The sequence below is a fragment of the Entelurus aequoreus genome, linkage group LG01 (genome assembly GCF_033978785.1).
Source record: "Entelurus aequoreus isolate RoL-2023_Sb linkage group LG01, RoL_Eaeq_v1.1, whole genome shotgun sequence".
NCBI lineage: Eukaryota > Metazoa > Chordata > Actinopteri > Syngnathiformes > Syngnathidae > Entelurus > Entelurus aequoreus.
In genome coordinates this window covers 89,101,333-89,124,987 of record NC_084731.1, presented here as the reverse complement: position 1 = coordinate 89,124,987, position 23,655 = coordinate 89,101,333, and the positions used below count along the sequence as shown (strand labels likewise).

The 23,655-nt window shown below is 38.8% G+C and overlaps 1 protein-coding gene across 3 annotated transcripts in view; it reads left to right on the top strand.

The window, feature by feature from the left end:
- The window catches only part of LOC133658645 (fibroblast growth factor 14-like), a 163,707-nt gene that overhangs the window by 65,880 nt on the left and 74,172 nt on the right, over positions 1 to 23,655 (top strand). For 2 of the 3 annotated variants that reach the window (XM_062060906.1, XM_062060915.1), the window contains exon 1: positions 18,285 to 18,930. The exons of the other annotated variant lie outside the window; for it this stretch is intronic. In XM_062060906.1, the coding sequence (XP_061916890.1) occupies positions 18,738 to 18,930 (193 nt within the window). In that variant the 5' untranslated portion in view covers positions 18,285 to 18,737. Of the gene's footprint in view, positions 1 to 18,284; positions 18,931 to 23,655 lie in introns of those variants that run through there. 3 annotated transcript variants of the gene reach the window in all.

Here is a 23,655-nt window from a genome sequence, read left to right as displayed (position 1 = left end):
ATAAAAATGGTAACTTTGTTTAAAAATATTTATTCATACCGTAAGTATATTGTATGTTTTTTCTTGTAAAAATGAAAATCTGACTCCTCAAACTGTGTTTGTAAAAATGCACTCGCTTTAAAATCTTCCCATATTCCCTCTATAAAACAAAATAATGAATATGCATAATATTAAACAACACCCTGTGAGTCATTTTCCAACTTTGTAAAATCAAACGGACATAGTTTTTTTCCAGTTTAAATATCTACTGCTCGCTAGTGTTACCGTATCTGAGTTATTATACAAAAATATATTTCAATCGTCCTGCAACTTTACTGGGGCGTTTTGGACATGTCAGCACCCCCGGACTCACGATGCCTGCGGCGGGACTTGTTGGAGTGGTACCCGGGTGTAATTTTTAGACTTTTTGGGGACTTTTGACCACTTTTCCAACTTTTCTCCCCCCGCTCCTCCTGCAACTTTGTTGGGGTTCGCGAGGCCTGCGGTGGGTCTTGTGGGACTAAATAACGGGTGTAATTTTAAAACATTTTGGAAACTTTTGACCACAATACAAACCCTTTATTAAGTAAAAAATATTAAAATCAGTAATTTGGTAACATTACAAACAGCAGACCTTTTAGTGTCTAGAGAAATAACATCTGGTTTTTGTCAACAAATTCTCCCGCCTTAAATCTGTCTCTACCACTCTCTTTGAGCATGGTTTTGTCAACAAAAAAGCACCTGTCAACAATAAATCTGTCTCTACCTATCTCTTCGAGCATGGTTTTGTCAATAAAAACCAGCTGCCAACAATAAACCGCATACCAACCAATTTGCTGTGTGTGTGTGTGTGTGTGTGTGTGTGTGTGTGTGTGTGTGTGTGTGTGTGTGTGTGTGTGTGTGATTTCAGCCCGCCAAAAATAAAAAAAATAAAACTAACAATAAAGATGGTAACTTTGCTTAAAAATATTTATTCATACCCTAATTGTGCTGTTTCTTACGCGTGTATTTTTTAAACATGTTCATGACTTTTGCTGTGTATGCCTTCTCACTGCTGCTGTGCTGCTGTGAAAGTCCCAAAAGGGTGTTCTTACCCCTCCAAACTCTCTCTCTCTGTTTATAATGCATATTTTCTGCTAGATTTACTCTCTATTTAATCCAAAGAAAAAAACTAACCATCAATAGTAAATTTTTACCATCGGTCTCCAAACTATGGCCCTACCCCAAACGCGCTACGCCGACGTCCAAAATCCGGCCCCCTATTTTTTGAAATATTTTTAGATTATTCTGTACATATTGGGCATTCATAGACTCACGATGTCAGCGGTGAGACTTATGGTAATGGTATCAGTGTCATTTTTGAACATTTTCATGACTTTTGACCACTTTTCCAACAAATTAGTCAAAAAATTACGGGGCGTATTGTTTTCAAAGGGGAGGAGCCCCGTAAAAAGTTTCGACCAATCAGACTAGTAGAAAGATTGTTTTCAAATACTATTGGTTGATGTATTGGCAGGGGAGGTCCTTTCGTACTCCGTCGGGGGTGTGGTCTCAAAAGACAACCTTCTTTTCGTCGTCAGTACGCATTTCCAATTTCGGCTGCTTCGAAACAAGACGTCTATCTTCTCCTTCATTTCTCCCATACACTCTCGCCATGCCGCTATAGGAACCACCACCACCGGGGTAAACACCCCGCATTCAGAGTTAAAAGACTCCAAAGAAAAGACGTCTGGTTCGGTCGACTGAGGCTGATAGGATCCGTTGATTTTAGGAGCACGGAGACCGGCACGGAAAACCCAACGACCTGAGGCCAAAAAATCCTACTTTTCCGAGTAGCGTCGTGGTAAGTTTTATCATTTTTATAAATTGAAACTGGCGTTTCGCTAATCATGCCTACTGAAACAACAGCTTTCTCCATCTTTTCCATTTTCTCTTAATGCTCGTACTAACAAAGACTTACCATTCACATATACCAGTGTATGTGTGTGTGTGTACGTACATGTGTTAATACTCAAAAAGTCGTAAATCGCATTTTGACATAAAGTGTCTCCCCCCTTAGCCCCACCTTCCTCTGACCTCCCCTTCACCCCACCCCTCCTCTTACAGGGCCATCAATCACATTTTGACATAAGGTGTCTCCCCCTCAGCCCCGCCTCCTTCTGACCTCCCCTTCACCCCACCCCTCCTCTTACAGGGCCATCAATCACATTTTGACATAAGGTGTATTCCCCCCTCAGCCCCGCCTCCTTCTGACCTCCCCTTCACCCCACCCCCCTGTGACCTTTTGACCTTAAGGTCGTAAATCACATTTTGACATAAGGTTTATCCTTGTCCTCTCTAATAGAACTGGCACCTAATGTTCTTTAAAAAGTATTAATATTGAATCGATTGTAACCCCCAAGAATCGAATTGTGTGGTGCCCAGCACAGCCCTACCTATCAACCTATTTTTTTTTTAATCTTTCAATATGAACTTTGGACGTTATCTGGAATATAAACACTTGACGATTGAGCATATTTGTTTAAACTGAATTGTCAATGTAGTCTTTTTGTTCATTTTTCACACTTTATAGTAAATACACATCTTTGTAAAATACTAACTAGAGATGTCCGATAATATCGGACTGCCGATATTATTGGCCGATGAATGCCTTAAAATGTAATATCAGAAATTATCGGTATCAGTTTTAAAAAAGTAAAATGTATGACTTTTTAAAACGCCGTTGTATGGAGTGGTACACGGAGGTAAGGAGAAGTACAGAGCGCCAATAAATCTTAAAGCAATGGTTCTCAAACTTTTTTTTGTCATTCCCCACTTTGGACAAGGGGGAGTTTTCAAGCCCCATCTGTCCCCATCGCCCCAACAGAACGCTAATGCCAAGCTTAACATTTTCAAATTTATTGAACATCAAGAAACATCACCCCGAAGGGAATAAGCGGTAGAAAATGGATGGATGGATGGATCAAGTAACATCAAGTTGTATACATTCAAACTCAATAACATAAAATAACATCAAGTTCAATAATAAATTAAATAACTGTGCAGCTGTGGTATAACTTGCATCAAGTTCAATAATAAATAAAATAACTTGCATCAAGTTCAATAATAAATGAAATAACTGTGCAGCTGTGGTATAACTTGCATCAAGTTCAATAATAAATAAAATAACTTGCATCAAGTTCAATAATAAATGAAATAACTGTGCAGCTGTGGTATAACTTGCATCAAGTTCAATAATAAATAAAATAACTTGCATCAAGTTCAATAATAAATAAAACAAAAGTGTTATAACTTGCATCAAGTTCAATAATAAATAAATAAAAAGTGTTATAACTTGCATCAAGTTCAATAATAAATCAAAAAAAGTGTTATAACTTGCATCAAGTTCAATAATAAATCAAAAAAAGTGTTATAACTTGCATCAAGTTCAATAATAAATAAAAAAAAGTGTTATAACTTGCATCAAGTTCAATAATAAATCAAAAAAAGTGTTATAACTTGCATCAAGTTCAATAATAAATCAAAAAAAGTGTTATAACTTGCATCAAGTTCAATAATAAATCAAAAAAAGTGTTATAACTTGCATCAAGTTCAATAATAAATAAAACAAAAGTGTTATAACTTGCATCAAGTTCAATAATAAATAAAAAAAAAGTGTTATAACTTGCATCAAGTTCAATAATAAATCAAAAAAAGTGTTATAACTTGCATCAAGTTCAATAATAAATCAAAAAAAGTGTTATAACTTGCATCAAGTTCAATAATAAAAAAAAAAAAAAGTGTTATAACTTGCATCAAGTTCAATAATAAATCAAAAAAAGTGTTATAACTTGCATCAAGTTCAATAATAAATCAAATAAAAGTGTTATAACTTGCATCAAGTTCAATAATAAATCAAATAACTTGCATCAAGTTAAAAAATAAATCAAATAAAAGTGCCCCTTTGCAATCTTTGCAAAAAAAAGGAGGAGCTGTCCCGCCAAATTTCTTCCCCCTACAAAAACCTCCACCCCCCCACCCCCATTTACTTCCGGGGCCGCGTCCAATAAAATCACAAAGTTGCCGGGGGTCCTTAACCGGCACGCGACTGTCCTCTTTCGCGCCTGTACAAAAAAAAACAATAATCGATTTCTTCAGATTCCAGCAGCTGTCAAAGACGAAGTATCCTTCCAGCGACGGGCAGTCAAAGCCGACGTGCTATCGATCGCTGTCAATGACGTAATAGGAAACATGACCACGGAAGTAAATGGGGGGGGGGGGGGGGATTTTTGTAGGGGGAAGAAATTTGGCGTGACAGCTGCAATGAGCCTGTTTTGCACTGCACAGCTTTTCAAATCGGGGTTGCAGGCTTGACACTGCCACTGTTAAAACCTCATTGAGTTCGGGGCTGAGCTGCCTTGACGCGAGTGCTTCCCGGTGAATGACACACAGTGTGTCCAATGCGCATTTGGCGCAACCCTCTTTATTAGAGCCTGCAGCCCGTTTCTTGACCCTGCCATGGTCTGAGCGCCATCAGAGCAAAAGCCCACACAGTTTTCCCATTTAAGGTCGTGTTCTTTGAGGAAACTGTCCATTATCTTGAACAGCTCATCAGCAGTGGCTCTATTTTTTATGTATTTGCAAAACAGCAAATCCTCGCACAGTGACTCGTCATTCACAAAGCTTCCGCTTTGCCCCGCCCCCATTAGTTACTGTTGCTATTGTCTGTCAAACTTTCGCTCCTACCTTAAAGCCTACAGGAAAAATAAGTAATTTACATTTATTTATATAGCGGATTTCACAGACAGAATCACAAAGTGATTTACAGTGTGTATAGAAAATGAAAGCATAGTAAAAAACAAAAATCTAAGAATATAATTTAAAAAAAAAAAATTTAAAGTGACATTTTTTCCCGTTCCTCGCGCCCCACCTGTCATGTCTCAATTCCCCACCAGTGGGGCGGGCCCCACACTTTGAGAAACGCTGCCTTAAAGGCACTGCCTTTGTGTGCCGGCCCAATGACATAATATCTACGGCTTTTCACACACACAAGTGAATGCCATGCATACTTGGTCAACAGCCATACAGGTCACACTGAGGGTGGCCATATAAACAACTTTAACACTGTTGCAAATATGCGCCACACTGTGAACCCACACCAAACAAGAATGACAAACACATTTCGGGAGAACATCCGCACGTAACACAACATAAACACAACAGAACACATACCCAGAACCCCTTGCAGCACTAACTCTTCCGGGACGCCACAATATACACCTCCGCTAAACCCCCCCACCCCCAACCCAGCCCCGCCCACCTCAACCTCCTCATGCTCTCTCAGGGAGAGCATGTCCCAAATTCCAAGCTGCTGTTTTGAGGCATGTTAAAAAAAATAATGCACTTTGTGACTTCAATAATAAATATGGCAGTGCCATGTTGGCATTTTTTTTTCCATAACTTGAGTTGATTTATTTTGGAAAACCTTGTAACATTGTTTAATGCATCCAGTGGGACATCACAACAAAATTAGGCATAATAATGTGTTAATTCCACGACTGTATATATCGGTATCGGTTGATATCGGAATCGGTAATTAAGAGTTGGACAATATCGGAATATCGGCAAAAAAGCCATTATCGGACATCTCTAATACTAACGATACATTATTTTTTTATATTTAATTGTAAAAAAACGTTATTATTAATGCTTAAAGTGCATTTTTGTTGGTTATATATATAAAGGTTTATTTGAAATAGGGACAGATACAAAAACATAAACATCTGAAACGGTTATCCAATGTATGCATTATTGTGTTTGTAGCCAAAGCTAATTTACAACACTTGTCCCCAACAACAACAACAACAACAACAACAACAACAACACAGATCCAACATCATTAAAATAGGAAAATAAAAAATAGAATAAGGCAAAGATGAGTCAATAATAATGATAATAGAAATAATACAGACAAAGTGCAAACTAGATAAAAGCCAATAATAATAATAACAAAAAAAAATGCAGACTAAATAAAAACCAATGAGTAAAAATGAGTAAAAACTAAACATGGGAACACGATTGTTGCTCAACTAGCCATCATTGTGTTTGTTTTTTGAAAGTGACAAGTGCAGGTATACTTTTCAAAGTGTCAGGTAAAGAGTTCCATAGTTGTGGTCCTTTTATTGAAAAGGCAGTCTGGGCAAAAGATGTTCTACGTAATAGAACGCAACAGTTGCCTTTTGACGTTGCTCGGGTGGTAGATCTGGTACCACTTTGCAGTCTTCTAATTGCCTTGCAGAGCAATTGGGGAGCAGAGTTATCCAAGCATTTAAAAACCAGTTTGACTGTGTGTAACAAAATAAAATTGGTAAAACTAAAAATATTGTATTTGGTTAAAATTTGGCAATGATGATATCGTATACTCTTCTTGTCTAGGACTTTCCAGGCGCGGTTATAAAGACACTCAATGGTCTTGATTGATGACTGGTGTGCCTGGGACCATGTAGTTAAGCCATAAGATATGTGTGAAAGAATCATTGAATTCATAAAAGTAAAAGCACAGCAGAGAGTTAAGCAGTTTCTTATAATCTTAAAGGCCTACTGAAATGATTTTTTAAAATTTAAACGGGGATAGCAGATCCATTCTATGTGTCATACTTGATCATTTCGCGATATTGCCATATTTTTGCTGAAAGGATTTAGAAGAGAACATCGACGATAAAGTTCGCAACTTTTGGTCGCTGATAAAAAAAAGCCTTGCTTGTACCGGAAGTAACATGATGACACCGGAGGAAGGGCTGCTCACATTTTCCTATTGTTTACACCAGCAGCGAGAGAGATTCGGACAGAGAAAGCGACGATTACCCCATTAATTTGAGCCAGGATGAAAGATTTGTGGATGAGGAACGTGAAAGTGAAGGACTAGTGTGCAGTGCAGAACGTATCTTTTTTCGCTCTGACCGTAACTTAGGTACAAGGGTTCATTGGATTCCACACTCTCTCCTTTTTCTATTGTGGATCACGGATTTGTATTTTAAACCACCTCGGATACTATATCCTCTTGAAAATGAGAGTCGAGAACGCGAAATGGACATTCACAGTGACTTTTATCTCCACGACAATACATCGGCGAAGCTCTTTAGCTACGGAGCTAACGTGATAGCATCGTGCTTAAATGCAGATAGAAACAAAAGAAATAAACCCCTGACTGGAAGGATAGACAGAAAATCAACATTACTATTAAACCATGGACATGTAACTACACGGTTAATGCTTTCCAGCCTGGCGAAGCTTAACAATGCTGTTGCTAACGACGCCATTGAAGCTAACTTAGCTACGGGACCTCGACAGAGCTATGCTAAAAACATTAGCTATCCACCTACGCCAGCCAGCCCTCATCTGCTCATCAACACCCGTGCTAACCTGCGTTCCAGCGATCGACGGAGCGACGAAAGACTTCACCCGATCATAGATGCGGTCGGCGGCCCGGAGACAGAGGAAGTCAAGGTGAGGTCGGCGGCTAGCGCGTCTGCTATCCATCTCAAAGTCCTCCTGGTTGTGTTGCTGTAGTCCTCCGCTAATACACCGATCCCACCTACAGCTTTCTTCTTTGCAGTCTTCATTGTTCATTAAACAAATTGCAAAAGATTCACCAACACAGATGTCCAGAATACTGTGGAATTATGTGGTGAAAACAGAGCTTTTTGTATTGGATCCAATGGGGTCCGAATACTTCCGTTCACTCCGTGACGTCACGTGCAAACGTCATCATACCGAGACGTTTTCAACCGGAAGTTTCGCGGGAAATTTGAATTTGCACTTTATAAGTTAACCCGGCCGTATTGGCATGTGTTGCAATGTTAAGATTTCATCATTGATATATAAACTATCAGACTGCGTGGTCGGTTGTAGTGGGTTTCAGTAGGCCTTTAAAACAGCCTAGGTTTGCCTTCAGGGTTTTACACATTTTCTTAATGTGACTTTTAAAATTCAGCTGATAGTCTATGATTATGCCCAAATATTTGACTTCAGGTACTTGTTCAATGAGCTCCTCATTAATTTTTATATTCAGTTGTCTCTTTTTTACGCACACACTCAGGCTCCCACTTCTGGTCGCCAAGCCTAATACAGTAAAACCTTGTTAATTGGTTCCGGGCTCGGCCGTGGTGTATACATTTTAATGAAGTATGAATTATTCATTGTGAATGGAATATTTTCATAGCCAGAGCATAAGAAAGCCTATTTATGGCTTTCTATATATGGGTTCTAACTAGAGATGTCCGGTAATATTGGTCTGCCGATATTATCGGCCGATAAATGCGTTAAAATGTAATATCGGAAATTATTGGTATCGTTTTTTTATTATCAGTATCGGTTTTTTTGTTTGTTTTTTTTTTAAAATTATTTTTGTTATTAAATCCACATAAAAAACACAAGATACACTTACAATTAGTGCACCAACCCAAAAAACCTCCCTCCCCCATTTACACTCATTCACACTCATTCACACAAAAGGGTTGTTTCTTTCTGTTATTAATATTCTGGTTCCTACATTATATATCAATATATATCAATACAGTCTGCAAGGAATACAGTCCGTAAGCACACATGATTGTGCGTGCTGCTGGTCCACTAATAATACTAACCTTTAACAGTTAATTTTACAAATTTTCATTAATTACTAGTTTCTATGTGACTGTTTTTATATTGTTTTACTTTCTTTTTTATTGAAGAAAATGTTTTTAATTTATTTATCTTATTTTATTTGATTCATTTTTTTAAAAAGTACCTTGTCTTCACCATACCTGGCTGTCCAAATTAGGCATAATAATGTGTTAATTCCACGACTGTATATATCGGTTGATATCGGTGTCGGTAATTAAAGAGTTGGACAATATCGGCATATCGGATATTGGCAAAAAGCCATTATCGGACATCCCTAGTTCTAACTTCAAGAAAGTCCCTCCAGTCAACTTGACAAGCCGCACACGTCAAAGCGCGATGTGGCGAGGGAATACAAGACTCACCAGGCTGCAGTCAGCCCTATATATAGCGTGTCGCACCATTTAAATTACAGACGGAAATGGGGCCACAAACATAATCTCCTTTCGGGCCCTGTTAACGCACATACTGGAACACGACGGTTAACCTCCGACATATTTCCAAATATTCGATTGCACCTATTGTCATTATTGCCACGCTTGTCGGCTAACTGTCACGTGCGAGGACATATGAGCGGAGAGTCCTGTTGCATGGTGTATAAGCTTACAGCCTGTTTGAAAGGAGCCGACACGCGCATGATGGAAGGGACAGACATGTGAGGCAGGCTCTCACCTGCATTTTTAAACCGCTTTCAGGCGGCTGTCATGAGCCGCATGCGGATGCGGGGGAGAGGCTGTCTATGTTGGGCTCGACACGAATGCAAAAGTCAAAATGTTAACTCTTGCAATTGGATTGTTCAAATGAATGATTGCCCTGCAATTGCTGTTTGTGCGCAAACCGTTGGATTTAAGCTCACCTTGTTATTTGGAACCTAATTAATTTTTGCTCAATTACTTTTATGAAACATGTCAGTGTCAGGATTCAGGCAAGCATGCCTTCGTTTGTTTAGTTTGAAGATGTTGGGGCATTTGTTTTGATTTTAACATGAGTTTTCAGGCCTTTACAAAACCCAAAACCAGTGAAGTTGGCACTTTGTGTAATTCGTAAATAAAAACAAAATACAATGATTTGCAAATCCTTTTCAACTTATATTCAATTGAATAGACTGCAAAGATATTTAATGTTGGAACTGTGAAACTTAATTTTTTTTGGCAAATAATAATTAACTTAGAATTTAATGGCAGCAACACGTTGCAAAAAAGTTGGCACAGGGGCATTTTTACCACTGTGTTACATGGCCTTTCCTTTTAACAACACTCAGTAAATGTTTGGGAACTGAAGAGACCAATTTTTGAAGCTTCTCAGGTGGAATTCTTTCCCATTCTTGCTTGATGTACAGCTTGGGGCGGTATAGCTCGGTTGGTAGAGTGGCCGTGCCAGCAACTTGAGGGTTGCAGGTTCGATCCCCGCTTCCGCCATCCTAGTCACTGCCGTTGTGTCCTTGGGCAAGATACTTTACCCACCTGCTCCCAGTGCCACCCACACTGGTTTAAATGTAACTTAGATATTGGGTTTCACTATGTAAAGCGCTTTGAATCACTTGAGAAAAAGCGCTATATAAATGTAATTCACTAAATGTAATTCACTTAAGTTGTTCAACAGTCCGGGGGTCTCCGTTGTGGTATTTTAGGCTTCATAATGCGCCACACATTTTCAATGGGAGACAGGTCTGGACTACAGGCAGGCCAGTCTAGTACCCACACTCTTTTACTACGAAGCCACGCTGTTGTAACACGTGGCTTGGCATTGTCTTGCTGAAATAAGCAGGGGCGTCCATGATAACGTTGCTTGGATGGCAACATGTGTTGCTCCAAAACCTGTATGTACCTTTCAGCATTACCTTCACAGATGTGTAAGTTACCCATGCCTTGGGCACTAATACACCCCCATACCATCACAGATGCTGGCTTTTCAACTTTGCGCCTATAACAATCCAGATGGTTCTTTTCCTCTTTGGTCCGGAGGACACGACGTCCACAGTTTCCAAAAACAATTTGAAATGTGGACTCGTCAAACCACAGAACACTTTTCCACTTTGCATCAGTCCATCTTAGATGAGCTCGGGCCCAGCGAAGCCGGCAGCGTTTCTGGGTGTTGTTGATAAATGGCTTTCGCTATGCGTAGTAGAGTTTTAACTTGCACTTACAAATGTAGTGACATTTGTAGTTCTCTAGTGACTCAAAGCACTTTACACAATGAAACCCAATATCTAAGATACATTTAAACCAGTGTGGGTGGCACTGGGAACAGGTGGGTAAAGTGTCTTGCCCAAGGACACAACGGCAGTGACTAGGATGGCGGAAGCGGGGATCGAACCTGGAACCCTAAAGTTGCTGGTACGGCCACTCTACCAACCGAGCTATACCGCCCCACGAACTGTAGTTACTGACAGGGGTTTTCTGAAGTGTCCCTGAGCCCATGTGGTGATATCATTTACACACTGATGTCGCTTTTTGATGAAGTACCACCTGAGGGATCAAAGGTCCGTAATATAATCACGTGCAGTGATTTCTCCAGATTCTCTGAACTTTTTGATGATATTACGGACCGTAGATGGTGAAATCCCTAAATTCCTTGCAATAGCTGGTTGAGAAATGTTGTTCTTAAACTGTTGGACAATTTGCTCACGCATTCGTTCACAAAGTGGTGACCCTCGCCCCATCCTTGTTTGTGAATGACTGAGCATTTCATGAAAGCTGTTTTTATACCCAATCATGGCACCCACCTGTTCCCAATTAGCCTGTTCACCTGTGGGATGTTCCAAATAAGTCTTTGTTGAGCAATCCTCAACTTTCTCAGTCTTTTTTGCCACTTGTGCCAGCTTTTTTAAAACATGTTGCAGGCATCAAATTCCAAATGAGCTAATATTTGTTAAAAAAAATGACAAAGTTTACCAGTTCGAATGTTAAGTATCTTGTCTATTCAGTTGAATATAGGTTGAAAAGGATTTGCAAATCATTGTATTTTGTTTTTATTAACGATTTACACAACGTGCCAACTTCACTGGTTTTGGGGTTCGTACAAGTTCCAGGAATGCAATCACATATCATATGTCCCCCAATGCCCTCACAAAAAAAAAACAAGACACCATCAAAATGAAAAAAATCAGATAAGGGAAAATAAATAAAAATAAATACATAAAAATAAAATAAAATGGTAATAAATATAATAAATACATCTGTCAAATAGGTACAGGTAAATATTGGCGCAGAGCCAAAGACAACTGTATAGATAACAATAAAAAGTAGGGGTGTCCAAAAAAAAAAATCTATTTTCAAAGGAATTGCGATTCTTATTAGTAACGATTCCTAAAAAATCGATTGTTTAAAAAAAAAAAAAGTACTTTTTTAAATTTTATTTGTCCTGTCCAGCCACTCAGGCAAATCATTTTGTTGATGTGTATGCCCATATTTGCTGTACATATTTACTTTAGAAAAGAGAAGAAGGGTTTGTTGCCTGATTTGTATTTGACTTTATTAAATGTTTGGGTAAAATTTTACTAATCAAGAAAATTGATCAATGGATTAAACTAATTTTCTTTTAAGTAATATAGAAATGTATCAGAGCTGTTCATCTATTTTATGGAGGAATGTAGTTAATCATCGAACTGGCACCCAATCCCAGCAGGCACAAGACATTGAAACAAGGTTGAGAACTTGTAGAATTAGGTCCTGACAGTGAGCAACTCAAACATAACGTTGAAACAACATGCTTTTTGAAGACGTTTATTCAATGTTGGGCTTTGACGTTGATTTGACAATTGAAATTTGGTCATTTCCCAACCAATATTCTACAACACAAATACAACGTTGAAACTACATGCTTTTTTGACAACATTTATTCAATGACAGGTTGTGACAATTATTTGATCATTGAATTTTGGTCATTTCCCAACCAATATTCTACAACACAAATACAACGTTGAAACAACATGCTTTTTGACAACGTTTATTCAATGTCAGGCTGTGACAATGATTTGACCATTGAAATTTGGTCATTTCCCAACCAACAACGTGGATCCAACGTTAGACACCAACGTTGTCTCAATTTACAAATACAACCATTTTGCAACGCTGTTTCAAAGTCAGTTTTAAAGGACATCAATGTTGTATCAATGTCTTGTGCCTGCTGGGATGTTATTAACAAAAATATTGATTTTTAATTGAGAATCGTTTTGAATCGAGAATCTATTCTGAACCGAATCATTACCCCCCAAAAGATTGTGTGGTGCCCAAAATTCACAGCCGTAATAAAAGTATATAAAACACTTTGGTAACACTTTAGTATGGGGAACATATTCTACGTAACAAAGACTTAATTTAGAGTTATTTGGTTAGAGATAGCGTTAGTATAATCAGGCCATGCAGAATAAGGCATTAATAAGTACTTAATAATGACTAATAAAGAGTCAATATGTTACTAATTTGCATGTTAATTAACAACTAATTAATGGTGAATATGTTCCCCATACTAAAGCGTTACCAAAACTTTTTTTAATCATCTTCATACATGGCATTTTAGTCTGGGTTAAATTGTAGATTAGTTTCTTTTAATATAGGAAAGCACCCAATACTCCTTGGAATTTTGTAGAACAACCATTCAATGTCAGCCTAATCTTCTCCATTGTGAGGAAATAAAACATATATCTCGAACCCAGCAGGTGTGGCTGTTGCTTTGATATTGGGACATTTCCAAAGATAATACTCATAACTAGAGATGTCCGATAATGGCTTTTTTGCCGATATCCGATATTGTCCAACTCTTAATTACCGATTCCGATATCAACCGATACCGATATATACAGTCGTGGAATTAACACATTATTATGCCTAATTTTGTTGTGATGCCCCGCTGGATGCATTAAACAATGTAACTTTACCATGAATTGATTAACGTGGACCCCGACTTAAACAAGTTGAAAAACTTATTCGGGTGTTACCACTTAGTGGTCAATTGTAGGGAATATGTACTGTACTGTGCAATCTACTAATACAAGTTTCGATCAATCAATCAAAAACAAGGTTTTCCAAATTAAGAGAACAACTTCAACTCCAGCTATGGAAAAAAGTGCCAACATGGCACTGCCATATTTATTATTGAAGTCACAAAGGCGGGTTTGAGGTGGGCGGGGTTTGGTGGTAGGGGCGGTGTATATTGTAGCGTCCCGGAAGAGTTAGTGCTGCAAGAGGTCCTGGGTATTTGTTCTGTTGTGTTTATGTTGTGTTATGGTGCGGATGTTCTCCCGAAATGTGTTTGTCATTCTTGTTTGGTGTGGGTACACAGTGTGGCGCATATTTGTAACAGTGTTAAAGTTGTTAATACGGTCCCCCTCAGTGTGACCTGTATGGCTGTTGATCAAGTATGAATTGCATTCACTTTTGTGTGTGTATATTATGTGACTGGGCCGGCACGCAAAGGCAGTCCGTGTACACAGCGGCGTTTTAAAAAGTCATGAATTTTACTTTTTGAAACCGATACCGATAATTTTGATACAGATAATTTCCGATATTACATTTTAAAGCATTTATCGGCCGATGCAGGCCTATATTATCGGACATCTCTACTCATAATACTGATTATCAACATAAATCAACCCCTTTTCTCCCATGATCAAAACAACATACCAAATGTTGCTACACCCTAAAAGTAGTTTCCAAGTAATTTCAAACAAACTAGCTCTAAACTCAATAAAAAATACTTTGTTTTCATTCTTTCATCCCTGAAATTACAAATGATTTGCCCAATTTCCATTTCACTGCACTGCTTTTGTTTGGGCCAATTAAAAAAAAAAACCCAGCATACTCTATGAAAACATTCAGGTGCAATTATTAGAATTGTTAATTAGATATTAACTTGGCAAAATAATATTTGGTCATATTTGAGCAAGCGTTTTGATGACGTCATCGAATAACTTGCCAACGACGACACACACGTGTTGCCACGACCTGCTTTAGAGACAATTAAACCACAGTGATCTATAAAACCCTTTTTTAAATTCACTTTTCATTGTCCACTCGGTTTGAATCATTCATTTTAGATCTTTTCTGGTGTATGTTGGAGCGGTCAAGCCCAGGATGACGAGCTGTTTTTTGTCTTTTTTGTAAAAAGAGTGTGTGAGGCGCTCGCTGGGCGCGTGGCTCCAGCAGCACTCGAACGTCAATTACCAGGACATCCGGTTTGTTACTTTCACAATAAAACGTTAGTAAGTAGTCGCGTTTGGCATTTGAAATCCAATCCAATTCAATCCACTTTATTTATATAGCACATTTAAACAACAACAAAATGTTTCCAAAGTGCTGCACAAAATATTAAAAACAAGATTCAAACACTATCCGTACCTCCACCAATGACTGAATTAAAAACAAAATAAATTAATATAAAAATAAATATGATTAAAAACCATTTTAAAGGGTAAAACCAATTAAAACAACAAATATAAATACAAATTTAAAAACACAGAGGACCACACAACTCACGTAGTGTTAAAAGCCAGAGAATAAAAGTGGGTGCGTTTCCCACCTAGGCCTTCAGTGATGTCCGACGTCAAAGATGACCTCTCAAAACACCATCATTGATGTCACCACGTGACCATTGCTGGAGAAATACTATACAGGAACACATTTACACCCCAACAGAGTATTGGATCACATCAACAGTGTACAAAACGGGTTATTTTCTGGCGCATTTGAAATTAAATTAAAACGCATCAGCAATTAAAACATATTATGTGGTACTGTCAAAATTAAAATTGCAAAAAAAATACAAATATTTGAACTCACAATTAGTAGGACCTATTCGACGCCGTATAAGCCAGCGGTGGCCCTTGTCGTCGGCTTATTCGAGTGGAAATGGCGAGCATTTCATCGCCAGAATAGCTTCCGGGGTTGACCGACATTGTCTCACAAGATGTAGTTTCTCTTTGAAATATCCTTCTTGAAAATGGCCTTGCAAATGTAAATCTGCCACCCAATCAACGTGTTGTTCTCCTTCTCTGGCTACGGCGCAACACTTCCCGCTTCCGGTAAATTGAAACTTGAGAATGGATACTCACTTTGGAATGACAAGCGAGTGTCCAATCACAGTCTCGTTAACATCAGGCTACTTGGACAGGCTGCTGTCAACAACTCGTGATCTTATTGGCTATCGCAACTATCTATCAACTCTATGTGTTCTCAAATTCATCCACTAACGGTCCCGATGAGTATCCAATCACAGGACGCGTAAATGTCACGTTCAACGTGAGGCCAGCTAGAAGGCCTTACTGACAACAACTCGTGATCTGATTGGCTATCGCAACTGTCTATCAACTGTATGTCCCCGATCGCACATACGCCCTCATTGTTGATTCTGTAGGCGTCCAGCAGATTACGTATAGCATGGCAACATAAGCTAGCTGAATTCTGATTGGATACAAACTAAAACTAAAAACGACAGCGCTGGAAGGAACATAATATGACATGAAGAGAATATGAATACTTTTAGATATTTAGGGAAAGTAAATAAAAAAATATGTTAACAATTTAGCATGCGGAACATATTCTAAGTAACAAAGACTTAATTTAGAGTTATTCTGACACTAGGGGAATATATAAGGGTTAGGGTTAGGGTTACTAATAAGCAATAATTCTGAGGTTATTGAGTGAAGACTCTTAGTTAATGGCTTACTGGTTGTATAATAAGGCCATGCTGAATAAGGCATTAATAAGTACTTAATAATGACTAATTAAGAGCCAATATGTTACTAATTTGCATGTTAATAAGCAACTAATTAATGGTGAATATGTTCCCCATACTAAAGTGTTACCAAAATAATTTAATCTTTAATTATGATCATGATTTCTAGTTATGTTAGGCCAGCAGAGAAGGCCTTGCCGGCCCTGACGGCACACCACTGACCATACCCTTTGCGTGACTTAGATTGAGTTTAATCAGCACCAGGTACCCTAAGCTAATCCCCATCCATACATGCATTTTCTACCGCTTGTTTCATTCAGGGTCGCAGGGGGGTGCTGGAGCCTATCTCAGCTGCGTTCGGGCGGAAGGCGGGGTACACCCTGGACAAGTCGCTACCTCATCGCAGGGCCAACACAGATACAGAGACAACATTCACACACTAGGGACAATTTTAGTTTTGCCAATCAACGTATCCCCTTGTGCATGTCTTTGGAGGTGGGAGGAAGCCGGAGTACCCGGAGGGAACCCACGCAGTCACGGGGAGAACATGCAAACTCCACACAGAAAGATCCCGAGCCCCGGGATTGAACTCAAAATAATGCACTTTGCGACTTCAATAATAAATATGGCAGTGCCATGTTAATATAGGAACTTTCAACATAAAAACTATAAAGAAGCTATGTAAAGATGATTAGGTTTGTAGTTAAAGGCCTACTGAAACCCACTACTACCGACCACGCAGTCTGATAGTTTAAATATCAATGATGAAATCTTAACATTGCAACACATGCCAATACGGCCGGGTTAGATTAGTAAAGTGCAATTTTAAATTTCCCGCGAAATATCCTGCTGAAAACGTCTCGGTATGATGACGTTTGCGCGTGACGTCACGGATTGTAGCGGACATTTTGGGACAGCATTGTGGCCAGCTATTAAGTCGTCTGTTTTCATCGCAAAATTCCACAGTATTCTGGACATCTGTGTTGGTGAATCTTTTGCAATTTGTTTAATGAACAATGAAGACTGCAAAGAAGAAAGCTGTAGGTGGGAAGCGGTGTATTAGCGGCCGGCTGCAGCAACACAAACCTGTAGCCGGTGTTTCATTGTTTACATTCCCGAAAGATGACAGTCAAGCTTTACCATTGGCCTGTGGAGAACTGGGACAACAGAGACTCTTACCAGGAGGACTTTGAGTTGGATACACGCTACCGTGAGTACGCAGATGCAGCTTCCAAATATTTGATCGCTTGCCCGTACGTGCGTGCCGCTATGTGCATGTCACGTACGTAACTTTGGGGAAATATATGTGCTGTATGAACTTCGCGGAGGTGAACGGTACTTTGGGATGTGGGATTGAGTGTGTTGTGCGGGTGTTTGAGTTGTATTGACGGGTTATATGGACGGGACGGGGGAGGTGTTTGTTATGCGGGATTAATTTGTGGCATGTTAAATATAAGCCTGGTTGTGTTGTGGCTAATAGAGTATATATATGTCTTGTGTTTATTTACTGTTTTAGTCATTCCCAGCTGAATATCAGGTCCCACCCGCCTCTCTGAATCGCTTCCAATGCCCTCTAGTCCTTCACTTTCCCTTTCCTCATCCACAAATCTTTCATCCTCGCTCAAATTAATGGGGAAATCGTCGCTTTCTCTGTCCGAATCGCTCTCGCTGCTGGTGGCCATGATTGTAAACAATGTGCAGATGTGAGGAGCTCCACAACCTGTGACGTCACGCTACTTCCGGTACAGGCAAGGCTTTTTTTTTATCAGCGACCAAAAGTTGCGAACTTTATCGTCGATGTTCTCTACTAAATCCTTTCAGCAAAAATATGGCAATATCGCGAAATGTTTAAGTATGACACATAGAATGGATCTGCTATCCCCGTTTAAATAAGAAAATCTCATTTCAGTAGGCCTTTAAATTACCCACTTATCGGGTTTATTCGTGTTTAACTTTGAAAGTCCAGCGGCTCCATTTCCGGTCGAGGCAGTGTCTGACTCACGCTAATTTGACACACCTGGAGCGGCTGGAGGCGGCACGCGCGCCTCGCGCCCTTTTCAGCCGAGCACAAACGGACGCTTTCCGGAGGCGGAGAAGACGCTTTTTTTTTTTTTTGTTGGAAGATTTAGAAGGTTTTAGATGATGGGGGAGGCGAATTAAGCCGCTCAAATGAAGCGGGCGAGCCGTTTATTGAGCGCCGCTGCCGTGTGACTGACAGACGGGGGGGAGCGACGGGACGTGACGGACAGGTAAACAGCTGTGCGGTGAAAGCCAATGGCCGGTTGTCCGTGACGTGAACACCTCGGACTGTGAAGCAATGGGAACGTCGTAGCCGCCGACGCCGAGACGGTGGGGCGCGGTATCGTCTGCGCTCCGAGACACTCCGGAGGACACAAGACCGGAGACACGGACGGAGACGGCTGGGCTTTTGTGTCGGCGGGGACATGGCAGCGGCCATCGCCAGCGGCTTGATCCGCCAGAAGCGGCAGGCGAGGGAGCAACACGCTCACCGACCCACCCCGCACCGGCGACGGAAGAGCCCCGGCAAGAAGCCGGGGCTGTGCAACGGGAACCTGGTCGACATCTTCTCCAAAGTCCGGATATTCGGCTTAAAGAAGAGAAGGCTACGGAGACAAGGTGCGCGCGGGACACGTATACACACACACACATACACACACACACACACACACACACACATACACACACACACACACACTGACGTGCGCACACAGACGCAACCAATGTAGGTTTACGCGCATTGCACGCATTTGGACACTTTCACGCACAGTAAGCGCGCACCCACAGCAATTTTGCACAATCACAATTGATAAATTCGTCCATTTCCTCTCCCGTGGACGCGCACACGCACGGCCATGCCCTAGTACAGTGTTTTTCAACCTTTTTCGAGGCAAGGCACATTTTTGTCATTTAAAAAAAAAAAACCCGGAGGCACACCACCAGCAGAAAACGTTAAAAAAAAAAAGAAACTCCACCAGGTCTATCCAGCCATCTTCTTCCGCTTATCCGAGGTCGGATCGCAGGGGGCAGCAGCCTAAAGTACTGTATTTTTCGGACTATAAGTCGCAGTTTTTTTTCATAGTTTGGCCGGGGGTGCGACTTATACTCAGGAGCGACTTATGTGTGAAATTAACACATTACCGTAAAATATCAAATAATATTATTTAGCTCATTCACGTAAGACAGTGGTCCTCAAATGGGGGTACGCGTACCCCTGGGGGTACTTGAAGGTATGCCAAGGGGTACGTGAGATTTTTTAAAAATATTCTAAAAATAGCAAACATTCAAAAATCCTTTATAAATATATTTATTGAATAATACTTCAACAAAATATGAATGTAAGTTCACAAACTGAACATCAAATCAAGTAGGCTATTCCATTCATTACCATAAAGCCAGAGTTTCCCCCATGCCATGATGGTTTGACCCTCACTAAAATGTCTGTCAAAAAGAACTGTGAAAAGAAATGCAACAATGCAATATTCAGTGTTGACAGCTAGATTTTTTTGTGGACATGTTCCATAAATATTGATGTAAATATTTCTTTTTTTGTGAAGAAATGTTTAGAATTAAGTTCATGAATCCAGATGGATCTCTATTACAATCCCCAAAGAGGGCACTTTAAGTTGATGATTACTCCTATGTGTAGAAATCTTTGTTTATAATCGAATCACTTGTTTATTTTTCAACAAATTTGTAGTTATTTTTATATCTTTTTTTCCAAATAGTTCAAGAAAGACCACTACAAATTAGCAATATTTTGCACTGTTATACAATTTAATAAATCAGAAATTGATGACATAATGCTGTATTTTACTTCATCTCTTTTTTTCAACCAAAAATGCTTTGCTCTGATTAGGGGGTACTTGAATTAAAAACATTTTCACAAGTGGTACATCACTGAAAAAAGGTTGAGAACCACTGCCCTAGTACAGTGTTTTTCAACCTTTTTCGAGGCAAGGCACATTTTTGTCATTAAAAAAAAACCCGGAGGCACACCAACAGCAGAAAACGTAAAAAAAAAAAGAAACTCCACCAGGTCCATCCAGCCATTTTCTTCCGCTTATCCGAGGTCGGGTCGCGGGGGCAGCAGCCTAAAGTACCGTATTTTTCGGACTATAAGTCGCAGTTTTTTTTCATAGTTTGGCCGGGGGTGCGATTTATACTCAGGAGCGACTGAAATTATTAACACATTACCGTAAAATATCAAATAATATTATTTAGCTCATTCACATGGTCCTCAAATGGGGGTACGCGTACCCCTGGGGGTACTTGAAGCTATGCCAAGGGGTATGTGAGATTTTTTTTTAATATTCTAAAAATAGCAACAATTCAAAAATCCTTTATAAATATATTTATTGAATAATACTTCAACAAAATATGAAAGTAAGTTCACAAACTGAACATCAAATCAAGTAGGCTATTGCATTCATCACCATAAAGCCAGAGTTTCCCCCATGCCATGATGGTTTGACCCTCACAAAAATGTCTGTCGAAAAGAACTGTGAAAAGAAATGCAACAATGCAATATTCAGTGTTGACAGCTAGATTTTTTGTGGACATGTTCCATAAATATTGATGTAAGTATTTCTTTTTTTGTGAAGAAATGTTTAGAATTAAGTTCATGAATCCAGATGGATCTCTATTACAATCCCCAAAGAGGGCACTTTAAGTTGATAATTACTTCTATGTGTAGAAATTTTTATTTATAATCGAATCACTTGTTTATTTTTCAACAAATTTGTAGTTATTTTTATATCTTTTTTTCCAAATAGTTCAAGAAAGACCACTACAAATTAGCAATATTTTGCACTGTTATACAATTTAATAAATCAGAAATTGATGACATAATGCTGTATTTTACTTCATCTCTTTTTTTCAACCAAAAATGCTTTGCTCTGATTAGGGGGTACTTGAATTAAAAACATTTTCACAAGTGGTACATCACTGAAAAAAGGTTGAGAACCACTGCCCTAGTACAGTGTTTTTCAACCTTTTTCGAGGCAAGGCACATTTTTGTCATTTAAAAAAAACAAACCCGGAGGCACACCACCAGCAGAAAACGTTAAAAAAATGAAACTCCACCAGGTCCATCCAGCTATCTTCTTCCGCTTATCCGAGGTCGGGTCGCGGGGGCAGCAGCCTAAAGTACCGTATTTTTCGGACTATAAGTCGCAGTTTTTTTTCATAGTTTGGCCGGGGGTGCGGCTTATACTCAGGAGCGACTTATGTGTGAAATTATTAACACATTACCGTAAAATTTCAAATAATATTATTTAGCTCATTCACGTGGTCCTCAAATGGGGGTACGCGTACCCCTGGGGGTACTTGAAGCTATGCCAAGGGGTACGTGAGATTTTTTAAAAATATTCTAAAAATAGCAAAAATTCAAAAATCCTTTATAAATATATTTATTGAAAAATACTTCAACAAAATATAAATGTAAGTTCATAAACTGAACATCAAATCAAGTAGGCTATTGCATTCATTACCATAAAGCCAGAGTTTCCCCCATGCCATGATGGTTTGACCCTCACTAAAATGTCTGTCAAAAAGAACTGTGAAAAGAAATGCAACAATGCAATATTCAGTGTTGACAGCTAGATTTTTTTGTGGACATGTTCCATAAATATTGATGTAAATATTTCTTTTTTTGTGAAGAAATGTTTAGAATTAAGTTCATGAATCCAGATGGATCTCTATTACAATCCCCAAAGAGGGCACTTTAAGTTGATGATTACTTCTATGTGTAGAAATCTTTATTTATAATCGAATCACTTGTTTATTTTTCAACAAATTTGTAGTTATTTTTATATCTTTTTTTCCAAATAGTTCAAGAAAGACCACTACAAATTAGCAATATTTTGCACTGTTATACAATTTAATAAATCAGAAATTGATGACATAATGCTGTATTTTACTTCATCTCTTTTTTTCAACCAAAAATGCTTTGCTCTGATTAGGGGGTACTTGAATTAAAAACATTTTCACAAGTGGTACATCACTGAAAAAAGGTTGAGAACCACTGCCCTAGTACAGTGTTTTTCAACCTTTTTCGAGGCAAGGCACATTTTTGTCATTAAAAAAATCCCAGAGGCACACCACCAGCAGAAAACGTTAAAAAAAATGAAACTCCACCAGGTCCATCCAGCCATCTTCCGCTTATCCGAGGTCGGGTCGCGGGGGCAGCAGCCTAAAGTACCGTATTTTTCAGACTATAAGTCGCAGTTTTTTTCATAGTTTGGCCGGGGGTGCGACTTATACTCAGGAGCGACTTATGTGTGAAATTATTAACACATTACCGTAAAATATCAAATTATATTATTTAGCTCATTCACGTAAGAGACTAGACCAGGGGTGTCCAAAGTGCGGCCATTTGCGGCCCCACGGCACATTCTAAAAATACGGAAAAAAAACAAAACAAAACATAAAAGGTGTTATAAAAGAGCAAACAGGTGAAATGTAACAAGAAAATGTTGCATTATTTACTCTAATAACACAAAGCTGCCATGTAGGCTGTTTCTCTCTTTAAAATCAATGTCATTATGAATTATTGACCTATTCAAGGCTCCATTTATTTCACATTAAATATTCCACTTTGAGATATTTTGGGGGGAAAATGTTGCATATTTTTTGGTTGCCATTTAAAAAAACAAAGTTTTTTAAAGAAGGGCCTAAAACGAACAAACAAAAAACATAAACAACAATAAAACTTATAATTGACGGATAGATCTGAAGTTGATCTTGAGACTATTGTGGTAAAAGTTTAAAAAAAAATTTGGATATAATTTTTTAAACTTTACTGAGCAGTACCCTTTTGGATCCCCAATAATTTTAGTGGGACTTTTTTTTTTTTAAGTGTCATTGCTCAAAAAAATAATGAATTAAAATCAATGTGGTTATGAGTTATTGACCTTTTTAAGACTCCAATTACTATATAATCTCAAATATTCCAAATATTACATATTTTGTGTTTTTTTCTATAAAAAAACACTGTTTTTCTTGACAGAAATGGCATACAACTTAAATCTTTAAAAGCGTTATATTGACAGATAGACCTAATGTTGATCTAGAGATTTAAACCTTGAAGAAGAATAATAATAATAATAATAATACTAAATAATGACACATTTGTAATATTTTTTTTGACCAAAACCTTTTGGGGTCCCCGGGATCAAGCCTTAGTGGAGGCCTAAATGTAGCTTTTTTATACATATATTGTATTTGTTTTTAAAATAAAAAATATCAAAATGGCCCCAGCTTGCTTTGATTTTTCAGTGTGCGGCCCTCAGTGGAAAAAGTTTGGACACCCCTGGACTAGGCGTATAAGATTTCATGGGATTA